A 12,244-nucleotide genomic window follows, 5' to 3' on the forward strand; every position below is an offset into this window, starting at 1 on the left:
TCTTCCCGTCATTCCTCCTTCACCAACACCCTCCTCCCCCTCCCTAACACCCCTCCCTTCATCCCCCCTTCCCCTCATCACCCCTCCCCCCTCACACAGCTGACCAACTCGTGTAACTCTTATAAATTACACAGAACTTTCCTAATGGTCCTTCAGTTTCACACAATAACACGACAAGGCACACAAGTTCGTCTCTACCTTCATAGTGCTGATGGTCTCAAACATTATAATTTACATCATTTACCTAAAACAATATTCACACTAAATTCTTATTATATCATTTTAGAAAGTTTGTTTTACGTAATGTGTGCAAGAATTAAGACTCTTGGTAGTGTAGGGTGTGTGGTAGTGTGGGGTGTGTGATAGCGTGAGGTGTGTGTGGGAGGGTTGGTACCTGGACGAGAGACTAACTTGGCTGGGCTTCCCGGTTTAGAGGAAGCTGTGTCATCAGAATTATCCCTGTCAAGAGCATCTCAATTTGCTGACGGTCAGATAATGGTTTCCAAGTCGGTGGGAAGATATTAGATAATGAACGTGAGGTGAAGTTAGAACACCTAGTTAGGTTAGGTTAGGTTAGGTTAGGTTAGGTTAGGTTAGGTTAGGAGGCTATATTATATAATGCACTTGACATCTCGTTTGAACAGTTACTTAACCTTCTTTTTCGCTATTATAAAAAAATAATACTTTTCAAAATACATCCTAGTACTTTTAAAACGCAAAAGTATGTAAGTGATAAATGCTTCAAAAAATACTTGTATCAGGTGAATATTGTAATGTTTATCCCTTTGAGTACTATAACTAAATCCCTCTGAGTACAATGTCATCATACTCAAGGGTGTAGGTCATCGTCTTCAATGAGATAAGATATCACACTGTATGGATTAAGTCATTGTACACAAAGGGTTAAGGCACTGTATGGAAAGGGTTAAGATATCACACTGTATGGATTAAGTCATTGTACACAAAGGGTTAAGGCACTGTATGGAAAGGGTTAAGATATCACACTGTATGGATTAAGTCATTGTACACAAAGGGTTAAGGCACTGTATGGAAAGGGTTAAGATATCACACTCATTGGGCGGCGTACTCAAGGGGTTAAGATATCTTATTCACAGGGTTACTTTATCGTCCTCAGGGTGATCGTACTCTCTGGGTTGGTGTCGTACTCAAGGAATGGCGAGAGTAGATGGCAAAATAATAAAATTAATTACAGGAAATCCGTTAATGTGTTTGTGTGTTTTGAGGAAGAAAAGTTTCAGGTAAGGTAAACAAACACACTCACCTGAGACATAAAGGTAAACACACATACTCACCTGAGACATAAAGGTAAACAAACACACTCACCTGAGACATAAAGGTAAACAAACACACTCACCTGAGACATAAAGGTAAACAAACACACTCACCTGAGACATAAAGGTAAACAAACACACTCACCTGAGACATAAAGGTAAACAAACACACTCACCTGGGACATAAAGGTAAACAAACACACTCACCTGAGACATAAAGGTAAACACACACACTCACCTGAGACATAAGGGTAAACAAATACACTCACCTGGACATAAACAAACACACTCACCTGAGACATAAAGGTAAACACAACACACTCACCTGGAGACATAAAGGTAAACAAACACACTCACCTGAGACATAAAGGTAAACACACACACTCACCTGAGACATAAGGTAAACAAACACACTCACCTGAGACATAAAGGTAAACACACACACTCACCTGAGACATAAAGGTAAACACACACACTCACCTGAGACATAAGGTAAACAAACACTCACTGATGTATTAGGTAAACAATGGTCTTCGCTGGGAGGGGGTATAAAAGGTCAACTCAGGTCATCATGTTGTTTACAGCACATGATTGGTATGACCTATTCCCCTGGGTCAATAATGGTCCCTTAAAGACTATATATATATAAAGACTTAATTATTTGGTTATTCTTGGGAGATATTTTTATCACTGGGTCACTTAATGCTCGTCAACATTTTCTCATCTGTTCTGTTCTTTAGGGAGATATTGTTTTAGGCATTTTTTAAATGTTAATTATTTCTGATATTTGTAATTATAAAAAAAAATAGCTGCCACTTTCACCTATTCTGGAAACTTAGAGAAATTTGTGGTTATAACACGATATCACTTCACCTTACAAAAACAAGACACGAAAAATGCTTGAGAGCTTGTCAGAGAGAAGACCGGGACTACCTACAAGCCTCCAGAACGCCTGTCTAGAACATGCACACACACACACGCCTTCCAACATACACCAGCCCTAACACTTACCATTTTCTCTCAACGTGTCAATTTAACATGTCTGTAATGGTCTGTATGTCTTTCTGTATGTCTGTACACCAAATATTGTATGCATGATAACTCGTGCGTGTTATATTCAATGTTGTTTTCACGTTGAACACAGATGGCTCAGACCATCGGAGTTGTTGCAGCCAGAAGCGAGTCCCCAGGCCGTGTCTAGACTGGTGCCGTGGCGAACCCGTGCCTCACCTCCACCTGTGTGAGCTAATGTGGGCACCTATCATCATCTCCTGCTTTAATGAGGGACAAGGTAAGACTCTCTTAACCCCTTGTGTACGGGGTCACGTCTGTGCTGAATATAATCTCTGCCCTAGTGAAGGTGTTACCAGTACAATGTTTCTCTGGTTGACTGCAAATATATGCTTATTTAGCTAATCCCCAAAAAGTATCGAAATTCCAGGGACCGATAGAATAGAAAATGAACGAAAACTTCAGATGTGTTCATGTATCGGTTGTGTTGGGTTTGCCTTGGTCGCCCAGTGTCTCATATTCTTTCAGACACTTGGGGTCTCGATACTTTTTAGGGACATCTACCATCTGGGTCATTATGTTGATGATATAGTGCAACATCTTCCCTTACAAATGTTGAAACAAAAGACTATCCAATTTATTCCTCACTGCAGTTTTATACGATAAATGAAAGCCACATGCAAGACCCTAAATATTCAGAGAGACACAATTTTTACAAGTACTATGTAATAACTAGGTGCCGGTGCTTTGGTTAGATTAAGTTAGATTAAGTTTGATTTATGACTTTTTTGTGTAACTTTCTTCTGTTCTCCCTCTCACTCTCAAAGCGACCCACTTATTATCATTCATTTTGGACATTAACCAACTACAGACATCTCTCTCATCCTCAGACCAACTGCCAGGGCCGCCTCTCAACGTGCGTGTGGTCACCTCCGGCCCTAACGCTGCCAAAGTCTCCTGGGAACCTCCAACCAAGAACCCTGATGTTGTCGAGCTATACAGGTAGGTGTGTGTGTGTGTGTGTGTGTGTGTGTGTGTGTGTGTGTGTGTGTGTGTCATGGATTTGAACGAAATAAATCCAGAGAGAAAAAGCAATACCACCCACGTTTATTATGAACAGCAGAATTAATTTTCACAATTTCATAGGAATCATTGAGGACTCAGCTTTAAATTAAATTAATCAGTATTCAGCCAAGCATAATAAGTGTAAGTCATTTGGATCACTAAGAACCAAACTATGAAACTGGGTCGTAAAACATATCCATTCATTAATGATGTAAAAAAATGGGAAATGAAAAATGAAAATTACTAAAAAAAAAATGAGATTGAATGTTTAACTTTGAGAGAACGAAAACGCCCCCAATAACACAACACGTCATGTACAGTCACACAAAAACTATCTGTACTCGGGGTGATCGATGAATTACAGAATGAACACCGTAACTTCTGTTGTCTCGGTAGGGTTGTCAAAATCCTTCGTCTGTTGTGTCATATTTTTCAACACAATGTTGTATCGATAGTTTATTTGAGTGACTGTACCTGAGCTGTACCTTGGTATGAGAGACAATCGTGTCTTCCTGTATTAATTAAGCTGAAAATAAGCTTAAAAAGGAAAACTAAATCCTTCATGGAAGATGAAAGAGTAACAAGCTTCAAGGGTCACATTGAGATGGATAACTTGAGGTCGATCACTACGAGAAGCTGATGGTGATTAGATGAGATGAAGTAGCTAAGTGAAGAAAAGTGAAGCACCAAGTGAAGAAGAGTGAAGCACCAGGAGACGAAGAGTGAAGCACCAGGTGATGAAGAGTGAAGCACCAGGTGAAGAAGAGTGAAGCACCAGGTGAAGAAGAGTGAAGCATCAGGAGACGAAGAGTGAAGCACCAGGTGATGAAGAGTGAAGCACCAGGTGAAGAAGAGTGAAGCACCAGGTGAAGAAGAGTGAAGCACCAGGTGAAGAAGAGTGAAGCACCAGGTGAAGAAGAGTGAAGCACCAGGTGAAGAAGAGTGAAGCACCAGGTGAAGAAGTGAAGAGTGAAGCACCAGGTGAGAGAAGAAGCACAGAGTGAAGCACCAGGTGAAGAAAGAGTGAAAGCACCAGGTGAAGAAGAGTGAAGCACCAGGAAAGAGTGAAGCACCAGGTGAAGAGTGAAGCACCAGGTGACAGAAGGGTGAAGCACCAGGTGAAGAAGAGTGAAGCACCAGGTGAAGAAGAAGAGTGAAGCACCAGGTGAAGAAGAATGAAACAGGTGATGAAAGAGTGAACCACCTGGTGAAAGAAACACCAGGTGAAGAGTGAAGCACCAGGTGATGAAGGTGAAACACCAGGTGAAGAAGGTGAAGCACCAGGTGAAGAAAAGAGTGAGAAGGTGAAGCACCAGGTGACACCAGTGATGAAGTGAAGCACCAGGTGAAGAAAGTGAAACACCAGAGTGAAGCTAAGAATGAAGCACCAGGTGAAGAGAGTGAAGCACCAGCTGAAGAAGAGTGAAGCACCAGCTGAAGAAGAATGAAGCACCAGGTGAAGAAGAGTGAAGCACCAGGTGATGAAGAGTGAAGCACCAGGTGAAGAAGAGTGAAGGACCAGATGAAGAAGAGTGAAGCACCAGGTGAAGAAGAGTGAAGCACCAGGTTAAGAAGAGTGAAGCACCAGGTGAAGAAGAGTGAAGCACCAGGTGAAGAAGGGTGAAGCACCAGGTTAAGAAGAGTGAAACACCAGGTGAAGAAGAGTGAAGCATCAGTTAGATGAGATGAAGTAGCTAAGTGAAGAAAAGTGAAGCACCAAGTGAAGAAGAGTGAAGCACCAGGAGACGAAGAGTGAAGCACCAGGTGATGAAGAGTGAAGCACCAGGTGAAGAAGAGTGAAGCACCAGGTGAAGAAGAGTGAAGCATCAGGAGACGAAGAGTGAAGCACCAGGTGATGAAGAGTGAAGCACCAGGTGAAGAAGAGTGAAGCACCAGGTGAAGAAGAGTGAAGCACCAGGTGAAGAAGAGTGAAGCACCAGGTGAAGAAGAGTGAAGCACCAGGTGAAGAAGAGTGAAGCACCAAGGTGAAGAAGAGGAAGCACCAGGTGAAGAAGAGTGAAGCACCAGGTTAAGAAGAGTGAAGCACCAGGTGAAGAAGAGTGAAGCACCAGGTGAAGAAGAGAAGATCAGGTAGAAGGAGTGAAGCACCAGGTGAAGAAGAGTGAAGCACCAGGTGAAGAAGAGTGAAGCACCAGGTGAAGAAGAGTGAAGCACCAGGTGAAGAAGAGTGAAGCACCAGGTGAAGAAGAGTGAAGCACCAGGTTAAGAAGAGTGAAACACCAGGTGAAGAAGAGTGAAGCATCAGTTAAATTAGAGTGAAGCACCAGGTGACATCATCAAAGAAGCTGGGGGAGAATTACTAAGCATTTTACACAGCTGTCCATGAAAAGCCAAGACAGAGAGAGAGAGAGAGAGAGAGAGAGAGAGAGAGAGAGAGTATAAGAGAATCAGACAGTTGGAAAAATCCCATTGTCTTATTTCTCTTCATAAAAGGAATTATTAAAGTCTTAGAAGAATAGATACTAATTAGTCTTCTTCCAGTTCTACATTAAAATCCCTCAAGAAGAAAAAAAATGAAAAAAAGACTTCAATAACAACAAAAGAGACCAGGCAGTATTAAGTAGTAAATGAGGTACTCGCTCCAAAAAAGTATCTTTACCATTTTGTGTTGAGACAATATGAAACAACGGACGAAGGATTTTGACAACCCTACCGAGACAATAGGAGTCGTATTGTTCGTTGTGAAATTCATCGATCACCTCCGTGAAGATATTTTTTTGGGGGGGGGTGAGTTTATACCACATATAACGTGACCATAGAAACAGTGAACATAAATTATAATGGAATCTAAAAGAAACTAATTGAGGTATAATTTAATTTTCTTCTTACAAAACAACTAAAGGAAATAATCACAGTTTACCCTCATACATTAACACATTCTTCTCTTGAGCTATTAAGTGCCTGGAGTAATTTAATTAACCACATTAATTCTACAGTAATAAACAATTCAAAATGAGAATTAAACATTACATATTAAATGAAGATACAGGAAGAGAGGAGAGTAATTTTTTTGTTTACAGTAATAATCCCTGAGTGTTTGTATTGTAGAAAATACCCATCAGTCTTAAGTACTGTAAGTCCTATGTAGTGGGAATATTTAGTGCTTCTATATTTTGTAGTAGCCAAAGTAACCTCGTCTCTCCCTAATGATTTAAGTAAATTTGAGTTAGTTTATAAGCCATTCAGTTAAGGCGAAATAAATGTTAATGTAAGAGCCGTTTATGTGATTTAGTTAACTTGGTTTTCCTAATGAGGGAAAAATTCTGGTACTAAATACAATATAATAAAAAAAAACAGCAAAAAACTGATGAAATGCAACGTAATATAAGGTTACACACACACACACACACACACACACACAGAGTAAGCGTGTGTGTGTGTGTGTGTGTGTGTGTGTGTGTGTGTTAACAATTCTATCACGAGTATAGTTACATAAATAGTAAAATAAAGGCGTTTGTTTCGTGTTTGTTGCCGTAGTAAAATAAAGACGTTTCTTTCGTGTTTGTTGCCATAGTAAAATAAAGATGTTGACTTCGTGTTTGTTGCCATAGTAAAATAAAGATGTTGACTTCGTGTTTATCGCCAGAGTGTTTTGGCGACCTTTGGGTGAGCGCGCTGCCTTGAAGAACGACACATCACAGAACGAACTCTTGATCAGTGGGCTGGAGCCAGACATCATGTACGAGATAGCTGTCAAGGCCGGTAACCACAAGGGCACCTCAGTCCTCACTCCCACCATCAACTTCACACATCAACTTAGTTACATCAGCTCAGAAGCTACATCAGGTAAGTTGGTATATAATTTTTATATTTTCCGTTGACAATAACACCAATAACGAAATTATTAACAATGATTGAACAAATAATAATAAATTTTGTTGAATATATTTAAGTACACGATAGATGTTAATAATACAGTAATAAAGGAGGATGTGTGAGGCAACTGTATGAGTCAAGCCCTGAGTACAGACAATGAATCGCTGTAACATTCCATTTATTTTTTCCTTAATGTGAAGTCCAGAGTGTTGACGCAAGTACCTTAGTGACTAGGAGGGGTGAGGAGAGACCAGAGGTAGAACTGAGGTTGGGGGAGGTGTCAGGACCAGGAGAGGTGTCAGGACCAGGAGAGGTGTCAGGACCAGGGGAGGTGTCAGGACCAGGAGAGGTGTCAGGACCAGGAGAGGTGTCAGGACCAGGGGAGGTGTCAGGACCAGGAGAGGTGTCAGGACCAGGGGGTGTCCAGGACCAGGAGGTGTCCACGAGCCAGGGGTGTCAGGACCAGGAGAGGTGTCACGACCAGGGGAGTGTCACGACCAGGAGAGATGTCAGGACCAGGAGAGGTGTCAGGACCAGGGGAGGTGTCCAGGGTCAGGGAGAGGTGTCACGACCAGGGGGTGTCACGACCAGGAGATGTCGACCAGGGAGGTGTCACGACCAGGGGAGGGTGTCACGATGGGGGAGGAGTGTCAGGACCAGGGAGGTGTCAGGACCAGGGGAGGTGTCCACACCAGGGAGTGTCAGGACCAGGAGGTGCCAGCATCATCATTAGAAAGCTGTCCTCCGTGAGATTTGAGTGAGGAGCCAGCCAGTTACTCGCCTCTCCCAGCAGTGGTGAGAATAACTTCACCGCCTGCACAGCCCTCTCCCAGCAGTGAGTGAGAGACAATTATATATCACTGTCTCTCCCAGCAGTGAGTGAGAGACAATTATACCTCACTGTCTCTCCCAGCAGTGAGTGAGAGACAATTATATCTCACTGTCTCTCCCAGCAGTGAGTGAGAGACAATTATACCTCACTGTCTCTCCCAGCAGTGAGTGAGAGACAACTATACCTCACTGTCCCTCCCAGCAGTGAGTGAGAGACAACTATACCTTACTGTCTCTCCCAGCAGTGAGTGAGAGACAACTATACCTCACTGTCTCTCCCAGTAGTGAATGAGAGACAACTATACCTTACTGTCCCTCCCAGCAGTGAGTGAGAGACAATTATACCTCACTGTGTCTCCTAGCAGTGAGTGAGAGACAATTATACCTCACTGTCTCTCCCAGCAGTGAGTGAGAGACAATTATACCTCACTGTCCCTGCCAGCAGTGAGTGAGAGACAATTATACCTCACTGTCTCTCCCAGCAGTGAATGAGAGACAATTTTACCTCACTGTCTCTCCCAGCAGTGAGTGAGAGACAATTATACCTCACTGTCTCCTCCATCAAGAAGTTCCATTAAGTTCTAAACATCATTAGAAGGTGATTATAAGTTTATCTTGACCGACACAATTGGAAATAACCCGAGTCACTTGAAGGATATTTATCCATGAAAGATGACAGTCTCAGTCGAAGAGAAACTTGATGCTTAGCGTGGAAGATACAACAAAGGAGGAGGGGGAAGGGAAGAAGGGGAGGGGAGGGGGCAGGAAGATGAGGAGGAAGGGAAGAGGAGGAGGAAGGGGGAGGAGGGGAAGGGAGGAGGGAAGGATCAATAGTGGGAGGAGACAATTAGTAGGATATAATGTTATGGTGACGGAGGGATGGGTCGGCCCTCTTCTTCCTTCTCCTTCTCCTTCTCCTCCTTCTCTTCCTCCTCCTCCCATCCTCCTCCTGTTCCCTTCCTCCTCCTGTTCCCTTCCTCCTCCTGTTTCCTTCCTCCTCCTGTTCCCTTCCTCCTCCTGTTCCCTTCTAAATCTAGGGTATGGGCTCCACATGGGCGAGAGTGAGAGGGGGCAGTCGGAGTGGGGAGGAAGAGGGCAGAGTGGGAGGGGGCAGAAGTGGTGGAGGGCGAGAGGAGGGGGCACTGTTAGGTGGTGGTCGGTCCCGTGTATAGCAAAGAAACAGAAAAAAACAATAGTTTCACGTTTAGGTTAGGTGAGGGTCGACACGTTTAGGTTAGGTGAGAGTCGACCACTGGGGCCAACCTCCCAAAATTCTACCTTTGCGATGCTATTATGTGTGTGTGTGTGTGTGTTTAATTATAGTTAATGCCACTTAATCAAACTAGATTAACCGGAAAATTAAAACTAGCTGGGGATGACTTTACGGAAATTAACCTCACATTTAAGAGCGATGTAATTAATGTTTATACAACCACTACTGAACCTCACCGACTCCCGCAACAACTCCCAATCATTACAAAGAAAAAACAACACAACAACAACAGACGAATGATAACTTTAGAACAGATATTGACAAGTGTTGGCGGACTGAAGAAGTGATCGGAAGGGAAGATCAGGTAACACTTTGGATGGATGAGACCAACAGGGGCGTTCTTGAGAGTATCCCAGGAAACAGTAAAAGACAGACGACAACTACAAGATACCTGAGCGAGAATATGAAGTGGGAATGTTTGCATTAGTCAGAAAAAGATCTACATAATATGTACTACATAAACAAATTCACACACACACACACACACACACACACACACACACACACAATTTTGTTCCTATTTTTCTTGATATAAAATCTAAGTAAGTCATAAAATTTCTCAGTAAACATAGAAATTCCAGAAAAAAAAATAAATTTCCTGAACAAACATACAAAACACATCGTCTTACATGAAAATTCTCTAAAAAACGGTAAGAATATACGACCTTTTGAAAGTGAAAACACGAAAGCTTTAATTAAGGTTTCTTGAAGCCTTGGTTTCACCTTGGAGAGGAAAAAATATGTAACGTGTACACTCGCTCCCAAAAAGTATCTTCACGATTTTGTGTGAGACAATATGACTCAACGGACGAAGGATTTTGACAACCCTACCGAGACAACAGGAGTCACAGTGTTCATTGTGGAATTCATCGATCCTCTCCGTGAAGATACTTTTTTGGAGCGAGTTACACATATCTAACTTTGCCAATTAGTGCCTGTAATCTTCACACAGAATAAATATTTCCCCTCAGACACGAGTAAAGCCTCTCAACTCTATAAGAACAGCAATATAACACTTGATACTGAAACAATTCCGTTATTGACTGATATTCTTAGAGAGCTTCTTAGTAGGAGGTGGAAATTTATAAAGAGGGGCCACCTCTCTCTCTCTCTATTTCTCGCCTCTGGAAAGGATCAATAATTAACGAGTGATTAACAAGTGAGAAGACAACGAAGCTCGCCTGGATCACGAGAAGACAAACACACACACAAGTTAGTATTGAAAACTCGGCGCGGTGTCGACGAAGACAAATCCATTGAACGCCGTATTGGGAAAGCCTGATGTGACCTGATGTAAACAATGTTGTTCTTTGGGATCTATTGTTGACGTTATCAAATCTTAGGGGTTGTGATCAGACTTATGTTTGTTAGGTTGTGATGCTCATACTCAGTGTGTTGCTGTAGTACTTCAGAATTAATTCAATACGCTCTCTCCCTCCACAGGAACATCTGGCGTGGCTGTGGCTGTGGTCACGGTGGTGGTGATCATCATCATCTGTTTAGCTGTGGTGCTGGCAGTCTTCTGGGCACGGAAAAGAAATCTCCTCGGAGGAAAGTCATCGGCTAATGGAGGAATTTCTTTCGAAAATCCTTCATACATTCGAGAGCAAAATGGTGATACCGTCCAGGTAAGATTTAATGATGAAACTCTCTATACACTCTTCAGCATTATGAATCTCACTTGTTCTAAAAAAAAGTATCTTCAAGGAGAGGATAGATGAATTCCACAATGAACACTGTGACTCCTGTTGTCTCGGTAGGGTTGTCAGAACCCTTCATCCGTTGTATTATATTGTTTCACACAAGAAAGTAATGATACTTTTCTGAAAGAAGTACAAATGTATATAGTTTGTATCAGTTTATTTATTTACTTACATTTCGGTTATTTGCTCCCGGGTTCATCCTTAAAGCTGGTGGGTTGTACAAGAGGAGAGAGAGACGTTAAAGGCATTGAAACATATCATAGTGATGATTTTCGAGAAGCTGTTTCTAAAGACATTCTGAATCAGTTTACCGAATTCTAAGTGGATGATTTTTAGTCTTAATATTACAATAGTTTTGCAAGTTACATGTTACCAGGATTTAGCGAGACCAGAGCGATAAGTAATGGTTGGCTGAGAGGAGAGTCGGGCACAGATCATACAGTCTTCAGGTTATGGAATACAAGTCTGTGATTATTTATTTATTCCTGGGTTACTCTTATTCTAGACGTTAGCACAGTGATGAAAATATTCACTACACTGTCTCACAATTTTTATTATGGTCTAAATTGGTTCTTTGTTGTTTCAAGTACAAAATGTTTCTGAGTATCTGATTATGTTATTTTTTTCTGCAATAAATTAGTTGATTTTTTCACCTAAATTTCCTGTAGTTGTAACTAAGAATTAAGGTGAAAATTAAGATGGTGTTTTTCTCTCTGTATCCAGATAGCAGAGACGCCTAACGGTAGTTTGAACGGGAACATCACTTCGGGGATGAACGGCGGCGTTAACGGTGACGTTAACGGCATGAACGGAGGCATTAAGACAGGAATTTCACCGATCGACGTGAACGGAGGCGTTTGGAACACACACAATGTGTCGCCCTCCACGCCAGGGTTCGAGGATGACCTACCAAGTAACGGAGGCTACATGAGGTTCACCAGCTAGTGATATATTTTCAGACACTGAATATAGTAGAGTCACTCTTAGAGAGAGAAAAATAAGTCTCTTCCTGTTTCTTAGCCTAGGAAGGAAGCCAAGGTGGGTCCTATAAGTGAACATAACTGATTCATTTGCGACTGGAAGTTTTAACTTGTTTGTACATCATCGTCTGCCACGTACTGGGACTTTCACTTCCTCTCTGTCGTCTTCACCACCTAACTTAGAGCATTATTCCTCAACTTTTGGCGCGAAGAAAGAAAATGGTGAGGGGCCGTAGTTAATGTGTGGGCTAC

The 12,244-nt window shown here is 42.1% G+C and overlaps 1 protein-coding gene across 1 annotated transcript in view; it reads left to right on the forward strand.

Moving 5' to 3' along the window:
• Positions 1-11,957, forward strand: part of LOC121876345 (Ig-like and fibronectin type-III domain-containing protein 1) — a 167,719-nt gene extending 155,762 nt beyond the window's left edge. The window contains 5 exon segments of the mRNA XM_042381416.1: positions 2,437-2,583; positions 3,194-3,305; positions 6,976-7,175; positions 10,753-10,937; positions 11,736-11,957. Of these exon segments, the coding sequence (XP_042237350.1) occupies positions 2,437-2,583; positions 3,194-3,305; positions 6,976-7,175; positions 10,753-10,937; positions 11,736-11,957 (866 nt within the window).
• The last annotated feature ends 287 nt before the right edge of the window (positions 11,958-12,244 follow it).

This window comes from Homarus americanus, unplaced genomic scaffold (genome assembly GCF_018991925.1).
Source record: "Homarus americanus isolate GMGI-L3 unplaced genomic scaffold, GMGI_Hamer_2.0 scaffold34921, whole genome shotgun sequence".
Lineage (NCBI taxonomy): Eukaryota > Metazoa > Arthropoda > Malacostraca > Decapoda > Nephropidae > Homarus > Homarus americanus.